Source organism: Bubalus bubalis, chromosome 1 (genome assembly GCF_019923935.1).
Source record: "Bubalus bubalis isolate 160015118507 breed Murrah chromosome 1, NDDB_SH_1, whole genome shotgun sequence".
NCBI lineage: Eukaryota > Metazoa > Chordata > Mammalia > Artiodactyla > Bovidae > Bubalus > Bubalus bubalis.
The window spans coordinates 113,441,616-113,462,420 of NC_059157.1; the positions used below are offsets into that span (position 1 = coordinate 113,441,616).

The window sequence follows — 20,805 nt, forward strand, 5'->3', positions numbered from 1 at the left end:
AGGAATTCTGTCATGAAAGTGAGAACTATGAGGCACACAAATCAGGGAATGAGAGAAACTATCTTCTAGAGAGAGAAGTTTCCATTCATCCGAGAGGCAGGGGCATGAGAAGATGACCTCTGGCCTCCAAACTTGAGGCTTAGAAGACACAGACCCCATCCTGCTGTTTTTCCTCAGTCTGAGGCTAAGGCCCACTCCCAGCAAACCTCCTGGTCGAGTCTCTGATTGTCTCCCAGCTTCAGTCCCCCAGCTGCCTTCAGCCTTAAACCAAAATGGCACAAAACAGTAGTGAGACCCCAGAAGAGGTGGGACATGTAGACCAGAGCCCTCGCCCTTCACGGCGGGAGCTGGGGTGGGAGGCAGGGGGAGGGGTGGGATATCATAAAGGCAGTTTTTCCAAGCTGCTCACAGCCTAGACCCCTGGCCATGTGTGTGGGTTGGGGGAGGGCCCCAGCAGGCTTGGAGGCTGGGCTAGCCCAGATTGAAGAATCTGGTATTTCCTGTGGGACAGCTTATTCCTGACCTCCAGAAGAAAAACCATTTCCCAGAGTTTTTTTTGAGAAGCCTCAGTCTGGTGGGGAATTTTGAAAAGAAGGTGAGGGGGATGGGAACCAGGGATCCAATGAATGGCTCAGCTAGAACCCGCCTTGGGAGAGCCCCTCAAGGTCACAGAGTCTGAAGGCCCTCCCCCGATCCTGCCTGGGTTCCGGGTTCTGAGTGTGTGGGGAGAGGGGAGGTGGGGTGTGTGAGGGGGAGGGAGTGGCCCCAAGCCGCAGAGGCTCTGCTGAGGCTGTTCTCTGTGTCAGGGCCCCTGGCCCACCAGGACAGTGCTACTCAGCTCTGGGTCACCTCCTCAGGGACAGGGCCATCTTGAAGCACCCCCAGCCGTAGATGGGCCTCTTCTACGCCCTGAGTTCACTTCCCAAGGCCATTACGAAACACGTGCCACTCTCCCACCCTAGCTGTTGGAGGGCAGTGCCTGTGACTATTGTGAATATTTTTCCTGAGCCTGGAATACCGTCAGTTAAAAAAAAATTTTTTTTTTGAGAATGACCAAGGCATAATTTCTGGAACAGGTGATCTGGTAGGATATATGTAAGAAAAAGTCATGAACACTTAATCAAACATAACTGACCCTTGAAAGAGATAATATGGTTTCTAAAAGGGAAAGAAATTCTTAGCTCAGAATTCTTCAAGTGGATTATGCATCTAATGAAATGGGCTGGAATACTGCCTTGCACATAGTAAGTGTGGTGTAGATCCTTGTGTTTTGTGGGATGGACTTACATATTTTAAAAAGCCTTTGCAAGATCCCACACTGATGGCAAAAAAAAAAATGAATCACCCATTGACAACACAACAAAAATGAATCCTCATCAATAGGTGAGGAGAAATGTTTGCCGGGGGAAGAAACCTGGTCTGGGGACAGAAAATAAGGCACAAAGATGAAAGAAATTCTCAGCAGCAGCGCAGAGCTCCCTGTCTGTCCTTGGGCCTCCCAGTCCTGGGCCAAGGCCTGAGCAGCTCTGCTCCAGAAGGGCCTGGTAAGGCCACCCTGCAGGCCCAAGGGCAGGCCCAGCTGCTGTAAGTGAGCACCGTCTGCCCTGTAGCTCTGGGAGATGCAGGAAAAGCAAGGACACTTCCACAGGTCCCTCCAAGAATGCAGTCTATTCAATTGACTGTCAGCACACCTCTTCTGCTCTCTTGGCACTAGATGGAGTGAACATAATCATGTTCTGTGGGGCCCGTGGGCTATATGAGCCCTATTCAAGCTACAGCCTTCAGAGAAGCTCCCTGAAACCTATGAACAGTATCCACCAGCAGTGGGTCACAGACATGCACACCGCTGGCGGGAGAGCACAGGGGTCTGTCATGGCCAAAGGCCTGGGGACCACAGTCTGGGAGTGAGGCTTGGAGGAAGGGAACCTTGATCTTAGCGGAGGTAAGGTTCAGTGCAGAGAAGTGAGAAGGGTGCTGAGTCAGGGAGGTGGGGTGGAGAGGATACTCAGAGGGGTGTGAAGGATGGAGAAACCCACTTAGCAACCCCCTTCTCCCTACAAACACCCCAAAATGCCAGCTTCCTTATTTCCACTGATGCCATCACTGCAACCCAGTCACCCCCACACAGATATTCAGTGGTCCTGAACCCCCTCCTCTTCCTTACCAAACCCCTATCCCCTCAACCCTGTTTCAACCTAGGCACCAGGTTCTGTTAACTCTGCCCTTGCTGATTAAACCAGTCATTTCCTGTCTGTGGCCATGGCTACCTTGCTAGTCCAGGCCTCACCATACTTCTCCCCAATCTCTTCAGGACGCCCTTTCCTTGTCTTTGGGCACAGAATCAATCAAAGCCCCTAAATCCCAGCTTTGTGTCTATCACTCCCATTCCCAACTCTTAAAGGGCTCCTACTGTCTTTAGAATTGAGTTCTTCAGCATGATCGAGGATGGAATGGACCTCACCTCCCTCTCCAGCCTGGAGGATGCTGGCAGCTGGGAGCCGGCCTCCTCCTCGATCTGGGAAGCCCACACCCCCCCTCTCCTGTTGGGAGCCCTGCCCGCCTCCACGCTTCAGATCAAGGTCCAGCCCTTTCACCACCAGCCTCTCCCTGTGGCCCAGCACTCAGCTCCCTCCCTCTCCTCCTGCTCATCACCGGCACTTGGCTGGAAGAGGTTTATCACTGTGCGATTGTGTCCTCTCTTCCAGGTCTTTTGAGAGCAGATTCACTCACACCTCTCAGAGGCCCTACTCCTTGCAGTGGGGTTTGTGGAAGTGGTCACTGACAAGGATTTTCCCCAGGCTTTCTCCTGGGTCTGTGTTTGACCTGGGCACCTGAAGATTTGGAGAGTGAAGCGCTAGGGAAGGGACGGTGGACAGAGTGCAGTCGCTGCTCTGAGACCAAGCCCCCTCCCTACCTTGGCAAGGCAATAGGCCGGTGTCAAGGTCGGCTTTCTCCACTGCAGTGAAAACACCAAAACTCACCAGCCCAGAGCCCACCACCAGTTTTCCAGCCTCTTGACAGCTGTTGACAGTGTCGAGGAATGAACAGCCATTAGCCTTTTCCCTTCACAGGCAACGCTCTCGGGGAAGTTGATCAGGGAACGACCAGCATGCTGACACACTAACAAGAATTATAATAACTAAGAGGTGATGGAGCAGAGTGGTCTAGGCATTGGAACTCAACTGCCTACATTCCAAGACCAGCTTTGTTATTAATTAGCTGTGCAACCTCTGGTAAAGCCCTTAACTTCTCTGTCACTTAGGCAGTATACTGGTTACGAGGATTAAATGAGTGAAAAGAATAACATGCCTAGGTCAGTGTCTGGCACGTGGTGTTCAATTAATCCAAGCTATTCTTATTTTTCAAAGAGGACTTACAAATATTTAGAATATTTTTAAAGGTTGGACTTGGGGCTATCTCTATAATCCTGTCCCTCTACCAAACTTCTTGTGCTGGCCTTTTAAAATCATTTCTTCTTCTTCAGCTTTGGACCTAAACTGTCCGTCTGAGGTGGTTTCTGTGGGAGGCAATACTGGAGTAGCCAGGCTCTCGGTGCCCAGCAGATATGACCCACCCTGCACCCTGGGTATGAGCAGCCTGTGTCTAAGGGCTTGGGGGTGTGTCTGAGACCAGGGCTGAGGTCTGCTTTCACTGCTTCGTCCAGTGATTTGTTTATAAGCAACTCTTGGTGGCTCTGCAGTTTCCACGCAGGTCCCAGAACCGCTGTACGGCTGTGGAATATTGTCCTCAGCTGTCCTAACCTTGGCTTCCCTGAGGGTGCTGCAGCCATGCCCCTCACCGTGAGCAGACCTGTGGGACCACACCTGTCCCCAAGATGGCAGCAGCTCACTTTCCGTCCTGCTCTGAGAGGTCACCACAGGATAAGATGGGAAATATTCCTGGTCAAGGTTTTGAGGCAGTCTTATGCCTACACTTTCCAACCAGGACAGGCCGACAGAGGTGGCAGGGAAGGCTTGGCATCCACTGCTCTGGACATCTCAGATAATCCCCCATCATCATCATCTCATGGTGATCCCCCATGCCCTCCTATGTGTGGACGGCCAGAATGAGCAGAGACGGGGATAGATGAGATGACTTCTGGAGGCCCCTACCAAACTGAGGATTTTCACATGGAAAAGCTATCATGTCAACACATTAGCAGAAAATAAACCCTTTTCCTCTCTCTGGGCCAGTTTCCTCTTTACTCCTTCAGCAGTTAGATTCAAAATGCTCAGCCAGCCCAGATTTGCTGTCTGAGTTGCAGAGTGAAGAGAGAAACTCCATCGTGAGCTGAGAGGGATAATGCTATCTTCAAGTACTTCATTAGGGTTTTTAAGAGGAAGGAAGGAAGCCAGATGAAGGGTGAGGGAGGGGGTGGAGAGGGGTGCTGTCAGAGGGTAGGAGGAGGGCAGTGCATCCAGGGGAGTGCTTCTGTCTCAGCTGATCAGGAGTTGACAGGACTTGTCCTCCAGGGCCTCTGCGGTGGCTGCCCTCTACTCACCAAGGGTAAAGTGCCACTTCCCAGGGAGCCATGTACCCTGCCCCGTCCAGGGCCACCAGCCTCCGCCTTGAGCTCAGGCCAGACTCTATTCCAGCACCGGCCATGAGAGTGGGGTGTGGGAAGCCTGCTATCCTTGGAGCTCTAGTTCAGGACTGGAATTTATGAAAACATTTCAAACCAAATGGAGGGGTCAGGGAAGAGACCCTTTCACCCCCATCTCTTCTCTAGGTATAAACTGGCCCATCTGAGAATTCCAAATGCTGAAAGGCCCCAGATGGCAGGATTTATGCACCACCCCCCTTCTCTCCACAACCCAAGAATGTGAAATACCAGCAAACAAGCCTCATCCAAATTAGGAAGTGAGTGGCTCTGTCCGCCTGGCTGCTTCCCCTTCAGGTCCCTTTAAACCCACAGTGTTATCAAGACTCAAGTTGTTGTTGACCTCAAATCACATCCCATCACTACAAACCCTGCCCTGAACCGAAAATGCTGCTTCAAAGGCAGCTCTCAGCCCCAAGCCCCCGGCCAGCCCCAGCTTGGTGCCCCCATGTCCAAGCCTGTCATTGGAGCCCTCTCTGGGCCAGAGATGGGGTATCAGCCCAGACCCAGGGCTCCTCTGAGGAGCCACGCCTAGGGGTGCCAGGAGGGGGCTCTGCCAGACAGATGCTGAGGTCTGGGAATGTGCCCTGGGACCAGACTCCAGCCTCTGGCTGCCAGCAATGGAGTGTGTGCCCCAGGCCCAGGGTGGGCACTGAGCCTGTGGGTGAGGGGCGCAGAAAGCGGCCATTCCCACCCGGCTCTGGGCTATGAGCATTGTCAACAAGCAGGGCTCTGGGAGCTGACGGTGACTAGGACAGAGTTTCCCTTCCTCCCGGCCCCAGCCATTTTACCTTCTTGGGAGAGGACGATGAACTTGGTGGTCTTGAGCGTCTTTCCATTCAGTGTCCAAGTGATGGCGGCCGGGGGGTCAGAGGACACCCGGCACTGGAGCAGCAGCTTCTGACCCTCTGCCACATGGAGATCTTGTAGTTTCTCCTCGAAGGTTGGGGCTGTCCCTCGGCTCTCTGGTCTCTTTTCACTATCTGTGGCCCCTGCATGGCCCTTCTTGCAGTTCACATCATTCTTAATCTCCTTCTTAAGTTCTTCTTTCCCAGTGGGTTTTGGGATTTCAGCCGGCTTGGCATTGCCCAAGGGTTTGGGGGCCTCAGCTGGCTTGGCGTTATCCAACGGTTTAGAGGTCTCAGCTGGCTTGGCGTTGCCCACAAGTTTGGGGGTTTCAGCTGGCTTGACGTTACTCAAGGGTTTGGGGGTCTCGGCTGGCTTGGCGTTGCCCACAGGTTTGAGGGTTTCAGCTGGCTTGGCGTTGCCCATAGGTTTAGGGATCTCAGCTGGCTTGACATTACCCAAGGGTTTGGGGGTCTCAGCTGGCTTGATAGTACCCAAGGGTTTGGGGGTCTCGGCTGGCTTGACGTTACCCAAGGGTTTGGGGGTCTCAGCTGGCTTGACGTTACCCAAGGGTTTGGGGGTCTCGGCTGGCTTGACATTACCCAAGGGTTTGGGGGTCTCAGTTGGCTTGATGTTACCCAAGGGTTTGGGGGTCTCAGCTGGCTTGACATTACCCAAGGGTTTGGGGGTCTCAGTTGGCTTGATGTTACCCAAGGGTTTGGGGGTCTCAGCTGGCTTGATGTTACCCAAGGGTTTTGGGGTCTCTGCTGGCTTGGTGCTGCCCAAGGGTTTGGGGGTCTCAGCTGGTTTGACATTACCCAAGGGTTTGGGGGTCTCTGCTGGCTTGGTGCTGCTCAAGGGTTTGGGGGTCTCAGCTGGTTTGACATTACCCAAGGGTTTGGGGGTCTCTGCTGGCTTGGTGCTGCTCAAGGGTTTGGGGGTCTCAGCTGGTTTGACATTACCCAAGGGTTTGGGGGCCTCAGCTGGTTTGACATTACCCAAGGGTTTGGGGGTTTCTGCTGGCTTGGTGCTGCCCAAGGGTTTGGGGGTCTCAGCTGGTTTGACATTACCCAAGGGTTTGGGGGTCTCTGCTGGCTTGGTGCTGCTCAAGGGTTTGGGGGTATCAGCCAGCTTGGTGTTGCCCACGGGTTTCAGGAACCCTGAAGGCTGGGCATTGCCCACAGGCTTGGGACCTTCTGCTGCCTTGGCATTCAAGGCCTCAGTGTTATTGCTACCATTCTCTGTTGGTAATTTTTTCTTACTGCCCAACACTGAGCGAAAATCTGGGGTGGCCGGTTTTGGAGGGGGTACCTTCTCAGGCACAGGGGTCTTGGGAGTCCCCTTCTTGGCCAGGACAGAGCGGAAGTCCACCTGTTGGGGGCCATGCACTTTCCTCTCCTCCTCCGACAGGGTCTTCGGCTTCACTTGCCGCTGCAGGTTGGCGCGGAAATCCATCTGCTCAGCTGGGATCTCCTTCAGGTCCTCTTCAGACAAGGTCTTTGTACTCACCTTCTTGCCCAGGAGGTCGCGGAAGTCCAGCTGCTCGGCTGGGATCTCCTTCAGGTCCTCTTCAGACAAGGTCTTGGTGCTCACCTTCTTGCCCAGGAGGTCGCGGAAGTCCAGCTGCTCCACCTCCTGCTGGCGAACGGCCTCCTCCGTGTGCTGCCGCGTCTCCACGCGCCTCTTGAGCACCCCACGCACGTCCTCGCCGTCGTCTTCCGCAGGGGCACCCTGCCCTCTCGCCACTGGCCAGCCAGGCCTCAGGCTCCCGTAGCCGTCACCACCACCACCACCATCAGCACCAGCTCCTCGGCCACAGAGGCCCTCGCAGCTGGCAGGCTCCCTCCCCCTGCGACCAGTGAAGGGAAAAAGAAAAGTAGCAGGAGGAAAAGGGGCCGGGTAAGAAAGAGACGTCAGGGAGAGCAAATCCCCGAGGGAGGGAGGGAGGGCGGAGGAAAGGGGAGGCCAGGGGGGCTGGCCAGGCCATGTTTATAGAAGGGAACTTTGGTGAGAGGCGCTTGCTTGCTTAGTTGGTTTGTTACATCGGTAATGACTTCAGTAGCCTTATAAGGGTGTGTGCAAAAAAAAAAAAGAAAAAAATTTACCCCCCCCCCTTCTCCCTCCCTCATTCCCCTTCCAGTCTCTCTGTCTTGGCTCCGGCAGCCTCAGCTAGAGGATACAAACAATCTGGGGCTGCCGAGCTGGGCCTGCTGGGACCAGGAGGAAGGTGGGTGGATAGTGGCACAGGGTCTGGCCTGGCAACCCCCAGGGGACACTCACCGCAGGACCGCTCTGGCCGGGCTGCTCTGTAGCATCAGGGACACCTGGCAACTGCATTGGCCAACACGGTTCCTGAAGAATTCAAGGGATCAATACAGATCAAGGGGCTTTCTGGGCCAAGGGCCTGCCTGATCTAGGGCTGTAGGGAGGGCAGGGCAGGCAGGAACTTGGCCACAGGTTGGCTCCAGGGAAGAGGGGACCGTGGACTCAGCTGTGACCCTAACACACCCACACCAGACCTAGGTTTAGGGCAGGGCCCTCCCCGACTTTGGTCACCCTTTATCTTTCCAGCTCTTGCTTAAGAAGGAAAAAAAAAAAAAAGAATCAGCTAAGGTAGGCATCCAGAAATAGGAATACTTTTCTGTAAGTATATTATAAAAATAATACAATTGACACTCAGTCAAGGAAGAGTAAAGACTAAAACTGCTGAGGGCTGTGATGGAGCTGCTTGGTCTAGACTGTGTGGCCCCACTAACCTTGCCCAGTGACCCTGAGTCTCATTCCATGCCCCCTTAATACTGGGGTGGTCATTCCTTCTACTCACAAGGTGCTCCCATCTGCTGGGTCCCCTTCACCTGCTCATGAAATGAAAACACCCTCTAATCCCTACCAAAGTGACCCTTTTTCTTCTTCTGTCACAAAGAGAGGGCTCGCGATTCTTTAGCCCACTGCTAACACTGTCCATGACCAGCTGGGGAAAGGGGCTCGGGAAAGGGGCTGTACCATACCCATGCTGTGCTGGGCTTACAGCAGATCAGCCATCAGATCCCAAGGCTGCCATCTGCTGGCAGGTCTGGGCTCTGAGAAGGCTAAGAAGGTGCTGCTCAGACTGGGGGAAGCCGTGCAGGCAGATCTGATAGTTAAAGGCGACTCTGCCTGCTAATAACCATGTTTTATGTAGCACCCTCCATCTTTCATGACTCACAGCCACTGTGTTTCTTGCCCCCACAACAGCCCAGGGAGGTTCCCAGCATTCTTGTGCCCACTGTAAAGGGAAGGAGGGGAGGCTCAGGGTTTCCAGGATGCAGTGTTGGGCTTTTGGGGTCTCCCACTCATTTCCTGCACTTGTCCACATCGTGTGCACTTCAGGGGCTGGCACCTGCCCCAGGTCCCACCATAGACCTAATCCCTCTCATATATTCCATCTCCTTTACTCATGGCAGATCTGTGAGGCGGCTGTCAGCAACTGTTTTTACAGGTGAGAAAAACTAGGCTTATAAAGGTTAAGTAACTTTGCCTAAGCTCACAGGGCTAGCTAGTAGGGAAAAGGGTTGGAACCTGACTTGTAATTTTCCCATCCCACCCTACAGTGCTCTTCAGTACAAATCTATCCTGGGACACGTGTGTGTTTATGTGTGTCTATGTGTACATGTGTATATCGACCACATGTAGATGGGATCTACCTGACGGGCACCTGTACCTGCCGGTCCATGATTGGGAACATGTGTATGTTACCCCCACATGGACAGAGAGCTGAGCACATGTTCCTGTGGCTCTGCCAATGCACTCAAGCAATTACCTTGCTTTGCATGGCCTCCCTCCCAATGCAGGGCCAACTCCAGGTCAGGCACCGGCAGCCCATGGTGTGGCAGATGATTCTTGAGGGTCCTGGGGGTCACTATTTGCTGCTCAACACTGGGAACCCGCTTGACAGAGGAGAGGTTGGCCTTTCATGCTCCCTAACCTTCTCTCATCTGCTGGGTACCTGCTGGTTGTCTTCCATAGACAGCACTTAGGTGCCTTCTCAGCACCAAGCTCTGGGAAGGCTCAGGCCCTCAGACCATCCTGGGAGCTCAGCACAGAAAACTACCAGGGCTCGGGTGACTCACAGAATAGCCATGGGGGTCACCTGTGGCTGAGGCCTCGCCCCTGAGCACCCTGCGTCCAGGTTGCTGGCTAGTAGGGCCCACTCTGTTCCCACTTTTCTTGTAAGCACAGGGTGCAGGGTCTGGGGTGGGCATGGAGCATGAGGACAGGGTGCCCCAGGGCCATGTTTTCCGGGGCGCCCTTTTTGACATCTCCTCTGCTGAATCTCCTCCTGTCACAAATAGAACATAGCCCAGATGCACATTTAGGAGCAGATGTTGACCACATGGCCATGCTTCACCCCAGCCAAGCCCCTCAGAGGCTCTCAACGGTAAGGTGCCCTGACCCCTGAGCTGAAGTGAGCACTAGCTCCCCGCGGGGGAAGCTGGCAAGGGCTTCTGTTGTTTTCTATTACCTGCCTTGAAGAAGGGGGTGCAGGCAGCCTGCTGCCCAGCCCTTCTCCAGGCCTCACGCGAGGGCACCCAGACAGTCTTAAGGGGCAGAATTGGGAATACTGCCGCGGTCCCACTGAGGAGGTCATCTCTTGGCATGACCTGGGGTCCGCTACTTCTACAGTCACACACCAGAATCTCTGCTAGACTCTTTTCTTTTAACTTTGTATTTGAGTATAGCCAATTAACAGTTTCAGGTGGACAGCAAAGGGACTCAGCAATACATATACATGTGTCCATTCTCCCCCAAACTCCCATCCCCTCCCATCCAGTCTGCCACATAGCATTGAGCCAACTTCCCTGTGCTATACAGTGGGTCCTTGTTGATTATCCATTTTAAATATTTGGCTAGACTTTTAGGGCAAATCATGGGTTCATGTGGAAAGATCAGAGAGGCAGGTTACCTGGGACCCACATCCCAGATAACCGAACCAGCTGATCAGCCGCCTGGGGCCTCTTTGGTGTCGGCACAGACTCAGTTACAACGTCAGGCCTGAGGCTGAGGCCCCAACCCCATGCCCAGCCCAGGTGCTGCCACAGAGGTATGGGGCTGTCACTCTGTAAGTGACACCTTTTGCACCCAACAGAATCCTCTGTGTTCCCTACCTCCTAAGCTCTGAGTCAGAAGCCCACTCTCTGGTTACAAAATCTTGGACCCTGCCCCACACTGAATCACCCACCCCTGGAATGGATTCTATATGCAAAATTAAAGAACTAATTTCCTGGCAAGTATCAATCTTTCAAATTTTTCAGCTAGAATTTGGAGCTGATTTTTTGACATTTGCCCTTTTAGTTCAGAGCTAGGGAAGGGAAGGCAGGAGTCAGCCGCGCATGTGCCCCCAGCTCCCGCAGAGACAGACAGCACCTGTCCTACCCCCGCCCTCAGCCCAGCTTCCTCCCAGTCTCTGTCCTTGAAAGGCATTCTGTCCTGGGCACAGGTCTGATTTCTCTCTAGGTCTGGGTCTGAGAAAAGTCAGAGGAGCCCCTGGCAGGCCTGGCACACACTCCCCAGGGCAATTTTCCATGGACTTGCCTCCTTACTGGGGAAAAAGCCAAGGCCAGGGAGCAGCCTCCCAAAGGAATGCGGAGGCTGGACGCAGGGGAGGGAAGAGGGGTGAGGGATGCAAGTTTGGGGACCCCAGTGTGACGTCCTGTCCCAGGTTTCCCAAGTTCCCAGTGCACTGAAACAAAGAATGGAGGAGCATCTGGTTTAAAGACAGAGCCGAGGGTTCCAGTCTGGGCTCTGCTACTCACCTTTGGGTGGCCTGACCCTGCAGCCTCAGCTTCCCCCATTATTAAACAAGGAGGCGGTTCAGTAACTTCTGGAGTCCCTTCCAGCTAAGACAGTCTAAGTTTTATGACTGTCCCCAGCTGGGCCCAGACAGTCTGCCTGCCGACCTCCCAGTGCAACCCTCCACTCTGGCCTGGCAGGCTTCCCACAGCCTTGCTTTGCTCTTTCCTACCCTCTCACACTCAGTCTATCCAATGAGACTTGCCTCATTTGCCTCAAAATCCCACAAAAAAACTCATCTCTTCTAGGATGTCTAGCTTGAGTACACGAGTACTGTCTCAAAGCATCATTTCTTTCAGACAGACAAGCTCTATTCTAACACAGAATCAGTTTCCATTATTTGCACTGGCCGAGAGGAAGAAACTATTTTCTATTTTGGAGGCAGATTGGTCTTCCTAATAATAACTAGTTCAGGAACAAGGCTAAGGCCATCAGTGTGTTCTGAGCATATTGCTGATGGTGATAGGATAATCAATAGGCCCACAACCATCTCATCAGCTGCCACGGATGTGGTATTACCTCAGGTGAGGTTTGCTGAGCCTTGCCAGCTAAGTAGAATTTCCTAGCAGATCCAAAGATGCCCAAGAAGTAATAAGTGGCTATTTTACTAAAACTCACCAAATATTTTTTGTTTGATGGTTTGTTATGCAGCAGAAGCTAACAATTCAAGTATAAAGCACATGCCCAGAAAGGACCCAAGTAGATGGAGCACATGCTAGGTTTTGTCCTTACTTAGAACAAGGCTCCATCATGGCAGTAGCTTTGGCATGTGGTTACAGAGCCTGTCTGTAGCTCAGAGCCCTGAACACCGTGGGCTCAGTACAGGGAAATGAATGATCCAGGAGAGCAAGCCCCTTGTAAAGAGGCCAGGCACCTGAGCCAGAGCAGTCCAATCATCTTCAGGATGTGGCAAATCTGTTTGCAGAGTCATGGTACAGACAAGTGCTCTTTTTCAGTGCTAATACCAACCCTAGGGGCTGGTGTTCTGTCCCCATCAACCCAGGGTAGACATGGAGTAAAGAATTAGAGCAGTTTAAAGGTGGAAAAATATTTCTGGATCACATCCATTTAACAAATAGCTACTAAATGCCGACTATGCAGACAGTGTTCTAGGCACTGGGAACACAGCAATGTGCCTTCATGGAGCTTACCTTCCCATGTTCCCTAGAAAGACCTTGAAAGGAAGGAGAAATGAATGGGGATAGTTAATGTCCCTGTAGTGGTTTTAAATGTCTACAAACTCTTTGATACTCCTCTCTCCAAGAGGAGAACTTAATTCCCCTTTGCTTGAATATGGGCTGTACTTACTGACTCACCGCTTATGGATAAAATGTGGCAGAAGTAATGACTGCCGAAGAATGGTCATAGGAGACTGAAACTAGTTGTCTCCCTTGGACCACCAGCTCTGGGGAAGCCAGCTGCCATGTCATGAAGATGCTCAAACAGCCCTAGGGAGAGGTCCACATGGCCAGGAGCTGAGGCCTCCTGCCAACAGCCTTGTGAGTGAGTGAGCCATCATAGATGTGGACCCTCAAGCCTCAGTCGAGTCTTCAGAGACAGTAGCCCCTGCTGACATCTTCATTGCAACCTTGTATAAAAGCCTGAGGCAAAACCCATAGAAACTGTGAGAATATTATTGGTGTCTCAAGCAATATGGGGGTGAGAGATAACAAATAAATTCCCTTCATGGGACTTCCCAGGTGGCAATAGTGGTAAAGAACCTGCCTGCCAATGCAGGAGACAGCAGAGACCAAGGTTTGATCCCTGGGTCGGGAAGATCCTTGGAGGAGGAAATGGCAACTCATTCCAGTATACTCGCCTGGAAAATCCCATGGACAGAGGAGCCAGGCAGGCTACAGTCCACGGCATCACAAAGAGTCAGACGTGACTGAAGCAACTTGGCACAGCATATTCCCTTCACAATAGATAACGCTGCTTTCCCAATTTTAACCCATCTTTCCTCATATTCTTCATATACCAAATAATGGGGGCAACAAAACCAGGATGTAATAAGATGGAGGACTCTGGGGAATTGCGCTCAGAAGGGAAGGCTCTCAATAAACCTCTGCTGTCTTGAGGTGGAAGAACAAAAGCTTGTCAGTAGCACCAAGCCTGCTCTTTCTTTTCCCTGAAGCCCAGCCCCACATTCTTCTGTGGCTTCTCTGGCTTCCCGGTCCCAAGTAGCAACTTTGCCAGGAGGTAGGGACAGGGTGGGAGGGGTTGGAGGAAATCAGCAGGGCATTCAGACTCACTTGAGCAGGATCTCATACTGGCCAGCGTGCCAGGGCTGCACGTTTTTCAGAACCAGGGTGAACACATCCTCATTCTGTAGCACCTCGAAGTGGCCAGTGTCCCTGGAGAGGGCTTTGCCATCTCGACGCCAGTGCACAGTGGGGAAGGGGTCGCCGGCTATGGCACAGGAGATAAGGACACTCTGGCCCAGGCAGGCAGTCACCGAGCGGGGCTTGCTGATGAACCAGGGCTGGGTGCCATCCTGCGGCTCTGAAGTTAGCAGAGGGTTGAGTTAGAGAGGAAGGCCTTTCAGCCGAGAGCATCCATCTAACTCTCCAAGGTGGTGAAGGTCAGAAGACAGCATGTTACCCAAAGAACAGCTTATCCAGAAATGACTCTTATTGAACATTCAGGGAGAGCACCTCCTTCTCATGGCAAATTTGTCTTGGTTGCTTCTCAGAGGGCAAAATTAACATGAGCTGTAGCAAGGGGAGGTCACCTAGAACGTACAGGGGCACTGGGCTAGGACAGTGATCTGTGTGATGGACAGCTGTCACTGCTTGTGTGTGCTTAACCTGTCTCTCCTCTTAAATATGGGTTCTCTAAAGGCAAGGGCCCTCAAAGGCCCTCACCTCCAAAGCTGTCACTGCCAACTGTTAGTGTATTAGGAGATTTCTCTCCTAGCACTCTAGGCAGCTGCTCACCAGTAATCCAGGGAGAGCAGGGGCTTCCAAAGGCAGGGAAGGGTGGCCCCACTCAGCCAGAGCCTCAGATGGAGGACGGGGAGCTGGCCACTGGGGCTGGGATGGAACCAAGGGAGCACAGGAGATGGTAACAAAGTAGGCCCACATGGTTTCCTCACCTCCAGATCGTCTTTGGAGAGACCGTAACCACATAGTTACCCCGTCCCTGCCCTGCTTCTGGTCACCAGGTCACAGGTCAGCCCCACCTTGCACGGTGAGCACGGCCTGTGTGCGGACCTCTCCTGCGCTGTTCCAGGCCTCACAGGTGTAAGTGCCCGTGTCCTCCGGGAACACTTCCTGGATACACAGGCTGTGCTGAGTGCCTCGCTGTTCAAAGTGGAAGTCCTCGGACTCCTGGATCTCAGTCCCGTCGTGAAGCCAGATGACCTCCGGGGGCGGGTTCCCTGAACAGAGAGGAGCAGCAGCGGGGCTGGTCAGAGAGGCGCTTCCCTGGGCCGTGGGCAGCTCTGCTTAGTACTGTGGCATTGCGTTGCTTCAGTCTTCCCATCCATAAATATTCTAACCCAACCCACCTCATAGGTTTACTGGGAGGGTTAAATAAATTCATACCACCCCCTCAGCAGCCCACCAGAAAGCGGATTAGAGCAGCACCTGGCACAAAGCAAGTACTCAACACATGTTCATTACAATTGCTTAACAACAAATTTGGGGAAACCAGAAAGAATCCAGAAGTGGAAAAAAAACGATTTCAGAGATGAAAAACATACTGGTATAAAAGCTTTTAAAATCAGAATTAAGACTGACAATGCTGAGCGGTAGCTGCATCGGTGGGTTCCAGCTCATTTCCTGCCCTGCACACCTCACACAGGCCTCCACAGAAACTCCCTTGTCAGTTTTCACCAAGGAAAGGCTCCGTCAGCACTTCATTTTGGTACCATACAAATGTCCAAGGGTGAAGATGGGTGTCAGGCTTTCCAGACCCAGCTCTTGGTGGATAGCATTTTCAGTTTTTGCTAGTCTACTTCCCTGGGGGTAGCTTCTAGCAACTTTTGGGGGCCATAAAACAACAGCCACCTGTGAGGGTTCCTCTGGGGTAAGAGCTGAGCCATGGTGTTCTGCTTTCAGGGGAACAAGACCCTGGGAATAGGCCAGGGGGACTCTGATTTCTAAACTTGAGGAGTGTGTGCAGGGGAGGGGACCCAGCCTCTGCCTGTATTATCCAGGGACTGCCTCCAGCCTTTAGGAGCAGGGAGTTCACCCTAAGACCGCGGGTTCTCTCTCAGCTCGTCCTTATCGCCTTTGCTCCAAAGAAACTGTAAAACCAGAGAGGACCTCCAGGCTGTCAGCAGGACTTATCAGAGGCCAGCACAAGTCTATGTCATTAAAACCGTGCCAGGAGATTCCCCAGGCTTCGCTTGCTGGCTTCCAGCAAGGACTGTGACGTCTTCCACTGGGCTGCTCATCCCTTGCTCTTGTCACCCCATCCCTATGTGAGAAGGCCTCTGTTCCATCTTCTCACCGTAACATTTGAATACAGCAACTGTCTTTCGAGAGTCTGGAAGTTCTCACAGCATCTGGTTTTGGACCAGTGTTCACAATCTCCAGTTACACTGGCCACATTATGTTTTCAATTAATCCCCCACCTCTCTAGCATGGCCATCTTTTCCCCCTTGAACCGCTTAACCTTGAATCCAGAAAATCCTGCCCAGAGAAAGCAGAAACGAGGGGCCAAGAGGCTTCATTTCTGCAGGTCCGTTGACTGACAGTTCCAGGCTGATTTTCTGATGGATCAATGAGCTGAGCAGGATATCGGGGAGCAATACCCATGTTGCAACCATGCCCATTTTCATGTATGCCCAGAGGAGAGAGACATGGCAGACCTGACACCTGGACTGTCATGGTGACCTGGCTCCCATCCATGACTTGGAGATCAGAGAGGCCCTGCAGGAAGAGGGGTGCGACGGGTTTGTTGGGGGCCGCAGGCAGGAGGTACTCGCTCTTCTCCTCATTCTTCTTCTCTGTGTGGCAAACAGAAGGTGGGGTGAACATTCACTCATTCATTCCACAGACATGGACTAAAGGAACACTCAGCATGTGAATGTGCTGGGCTCATGTTCCTACCAGATACCGACTACTGCCAGATAAGGAGTGTGGGAGGCCCAGGAGACCCCTCAGAACAAGGAGTGCCCATTTCCCTGCATGGCATGACAGTGCTCTTGCCTCCCAGCAGGAAAGGATGAGGCCTCTGGAGAGCCATGTCCAACCTAGGCTCTGGGCCCCCAGGAGCACTTCTGGGGGATGGAAGTGGTGGGGGAGAGCCAATGCTTGGCATCCTATGAGATTTTTACCCCTTAAATTTTATTTACTCTTTTGAATAAGTGACACATTCATATGGCATAAAGTTCAAAAGGTACATAGAGTATGTGTACAGTCTCCCTTCTACCCCTGTCCTCTGGCCAAATGTCTCTCCCCAGAGGCAACCAATTTCCAGCTTCTTGTTCATCGTGCCAACGATGGTCCATGTGTATAACACACAATAGCACATAGGTATACACTTTTATTTTTCTTCTCTTAAAAGACTGACAGCAAACTATATACAATGATTGGCACCTTGCTTTTCCATCTAACAATACAGTCATCCCTTGGTATCTGCAGGGGATTGGTTCCAGGATCCCTTGCTGATACCAAAATCTGCAGCTGCTCAAGTTCCTTATATAAAAAAAAATAGCTTAATATTTGCATATAACCTAAAATCCTCCTATATACTTTAAAATCACCTCTTGATTACTTATAATACCTACTATAATGTAAGCACTATATAAATAGTTGCCAGCATGGCAAATTCAAATTGTGCTTTTTGAAACTTTCTGGAATTTTTTTTCTCAAATATTTTTGATATGCGGTTGTTTGAATCTACAGATGCAGAACCCGCAGGTACACAGGTAGAACTGCATATCTAGATGTCTCTCATAAAACAGAACTGGAGAGCCTCTTCATTGTTTTCTATGACTGCATGGTGCTCCATTACCATCTCCTGAGATTTTAAGCACTTCAAGAAAGTCAAAGACACTACATCATTAGAATGACTAAAATTAAAGACTGATCATCCTAAGTACCATGCTGGCAAGGATGTGGCACAACCAGAACTCTCCTATGCTGCTGGTGCGAGTGCAAAATAGTTCAGACCATTTTGAACACAATCTGACAGTTTCTTAAAAAGTTAATCATTTAGCACATGATCCATTCATTCTATTCCTGGGTATTTACACAAGAGCAATGAAAGCACATGTCCAAACAAAGACTTGTACACAAACATTCATAGCAGCTTTCTTCCTAATGGCTCCAAACTGGAAAAAACCCAAATGCGCATCAACAAGTGAATGAATAAACATACTATGATGTATCCATACCAATGGAATACTACTCAGCGCTAACAAAAACACTGCAACAAGGACAAATCTCACCAACATTACACTGAATGAAAGAAAGCAGACCAAGAAAGTATACTGGATGATTCCATTTATATAAAATTCTAGAAAAAGCAAAATATAGCGACAGGTTGTTTGGGGCAGGGGTTGGGGGATAGATTGTAAAGGGGCATAAGAAAGCGTTTGGAGTGATGGAGATGTTCATTTCTTAAAATCGTGGTGAAGGTTTCATGCACGAAGGTTCAAAGTAAACACCATAAATATATGTAGTTTGTTGTACAGCCAAAATGGGGAGAAAATCTCTCTCTGGGAGAGGGAAAGAGTGCCCCAGCTAGCCAAAGACAGAAACTAGAACAACTCTCTGGGTTCAGGGCTGGCCCACTCAGCCCCATTCTGTTCTCTGGGGGAGGTAGGGTAATAAACAGGCTTTCCTTCATTCTCAGAATCCTCCCTAAGCTGGGCTCTGACCTACCTCATGAGAGCCAAAGGGAAAGGGGAGCGGAGAGGTGAGCTGGTATCTGTTTTCCACAGCTCCCAGCTGCTCAGTCTCTGACCCTGCCCTTCGTCCTGTGAGCCACATGGTTTTGATCTTCAGTAATAACTTTTTCAGTCTTTTTGGTTTTGTCTTGGTGGGGGTAGGGGGGGTGGCGGGTCTGAAGTGGGCAGGGGTAGAGACAAAGAAGGCTATGGTATCGCTAAGGTAAACTCTAAGTTTGGGGGCAGGGGGACTGTGGTATTTTGAGTTCTTTTTAGCCCACAGCCACACAAACCAGATCTTCTCCTGGAAGCCTGTAGCCATGACAATACATTTCTAGGCTGATTTACATACCTGGGAAAGGCCTAACTCCAAACTGGCCACTAAATGAAAACAAAATATGGCATACTTAGAACATGCCCTGCACAGCCTCTGGGGCTGAGGGTAGGAGAGGCTGGGAAGACCAGGGAGGTGGGAGGACAAGTTACGCCAAGGTAGGGGCTGTGTGCAGGGCGTGGAGCCAGAGTGCAAGGGGACACAGGACCCATGCCCTGGCATCATTCCCTCCGACAGGGGCAGTCAGGCACCCTTGGCAGAAGGCCCAACCGGTGGGCTTGAGGGACTCAATATTGGGAATGCTTAGATCTCCCTGGGCAAGCAGGCTGCCTCGGGAGAGTTGAGGAATTTCCTCTTGCATAGAAGGAGAAGGCTCAAGGACAAAATGTTTTCGCCTGTCCAGAGCCCTCCCAGTTCCCGCCTCTCCACTGTCTTGGCCAGAGTCCCAGCTTTACAGAGCTCCCTGCAGATGGACTCTCATTCCCAGATGCTTCAGGAACATCAAAACCTCCAGCTCCCTTTCCTGCAAGCAGTTGACAGCTCCTCTTTGACTCCTCCATGTGTTAGGTCTTCCTACCGCTCAGTTTCCAGGCCTGGGGCTTTGGCAGAGCCGAGCCACCCTACGGGTCTCAGCCAGCGCAACTAAATGCCTATCTGCACCCCCCGCCCTGACAGGGCGTCCTGGCACTGCCTCCCACGTGACAGTTCACTGCTTCTGAAAGCCACTGAAATGTAGGATCTGAGGCTGGGACTTGATCTTGGGCAGGGCACTCTCTCTTTCTAAAGCGTAACTCCCTCAACTGTACTTAGGGGAATAATAGTACTATTACAGGACCTGGGGGGCTTAAAGAGATAATATATGAAAGTACTTTCTCCAGCTACCCATCATCCACATTCGCAGGTGTGTGAGGCTGGCGTGAGTGCTCACTCACACCTACCTCTTGGGCTTAATTACCTGGTGGGTATATCAGCAGCAGAAGAACAAATGGAGCCTCACCCCAGGATTAAAGATTCTCATTTTTATGTCACCTAAGGGAAATACTGTTAAGAATACAAATGTGTTGCTTAAAAATATGGATATATCTAAAGTAAATCTAAATTTTGAGAACAAAATTTCACTGCACTCCTTCAGAGAGAGATGAGTGACAGTGTCTGAATCTGTGGAAACTGCCCCAGGCAGGCATTTAGTTCCAATGTCACCCATCGTCTCTGACCCTGTTGGTGCCTCCCCAGCAAGGGCCCCACAGCAAGAACAGAGAGCAGAGGGAAGTGACAGGGAGTAAATGTGCAGAATGAACCTGTTCTCAAGCCTGCCGTTCAGGGTCACGTGGGACTAGAACCACGGAGAGCCAGGCTCAGCCCCAATTGCCACCCCAGAGTCTTCACAGAATGAGAAAAACAACCAAACCTCCCCTACAAACACACTCTGGGCTCAGATCCCGGAGCCAATGAGGATGTCAGTTTTAGGGCAAGCAGCTTCCTTAGGCAACCCCAGAAAAGCAGCCCTAACTTGAATCCTGAAACCCCAGTCCCAAGCCCACCACCCAACTTTACTGGAGAGAGGCTGGGACGTGCTCAGGTGAAGAAAGGTACCCAAGGTCCCCGAGCCAGTGACAGGCAGACTGAGAGCTCAAACCCAGGCCTCCTGACCATGAGGCCAAGGTGTTCTGAGATTGTCTTTTCCAAGGGAGCCTGCAGGGATGGCCATGCTGGACTCCCCATGAGGACAGATGTGCTATGTGGACCCCCATTCTAGACACCTGACAAGGGAGAAAAACTAACACAGAGCAGGGAAAGTCAGGGCAAAGGGCAAGGTGTATGTTTGTCATTTAATTCCAAAGCCATACACAACTTATCCCGGCTCATCTGTGGCCGATAGATCACATATCAGTTTATGCTCCCTCTTGCGTGGACTTAGATACAGTAAGAAGAGACGGATGGAAATGGATGTTGTGAGCTTCTAGCTCGAGCTGTGTGATCTGAAGCAAGTCCCCCAAGCTAAGCCTCAGGGTTCTCTCCTCTAAACTGATAAGGATACAGTTATCATCAGTTACTGACAATAATGCCCAAGTGATACGGGTAATACACACATCATTAGTATAATGCATGATAAATAGTGCTGGATTTTCAGATGATTCAAAGAAATGACATATGTAAAACAGCTAAAGAATATCTGGCACATAATAGGTACAAGAATAAATGTTTTGTGCCTTTCCTAATCCAACTGTTTTTGGTTAGGCAAACTCAATCTGACAATAACTATTGATATGATGAGAAATGAAACAATATGGTGTCCTCTCAAATCAGGGTATTCACATATAATTGGTCAGAGATCTGAAAGGTCTCAGCTGCCAC

The 20,805-nt window shown here is 51.3% G+C and overlaps 1 protein-coding gene across 6 annotated transcripts in view; it reads right to left on the reverse strand.

The window, feature by feature from the left end:
• The window catches only part of MYLK (myosin light chain kinase), a 284,510-nt gene that overhangs the window by 81,246 nt on the left and 182,459 nt on the right, over positions 1-20,805 (reverse strand). For all 6 annotated transcript variants that reach the window (XM_044942611.2, XM_006078551.4, XM_044942623.2 and 3 more), the window contains 5 exons: positions 16,092-16,229; positions 14,457-14,654; positions 13,528-13,777; positions 7,727-7,798; positions 5,392-7,295 (listed from right to left, as the gene is read on the reverse strand). In XM_044942611.2, coding sequence (XP_044798546.1) covers positions 5,392-7,295; positions 7,727-7,798; positions 13,528-13,777; positions 14,457-14,654; positions 16,092-16,229 — 2,562 coding nt within the window. The remainder of the gene's footprint in view (positions 1-5,391; positions 7,296-7,726; positions 7,799-13,527; positions 13,778-14,456; positions 14,655-16,091; positions 16,230-20,805) is intronic.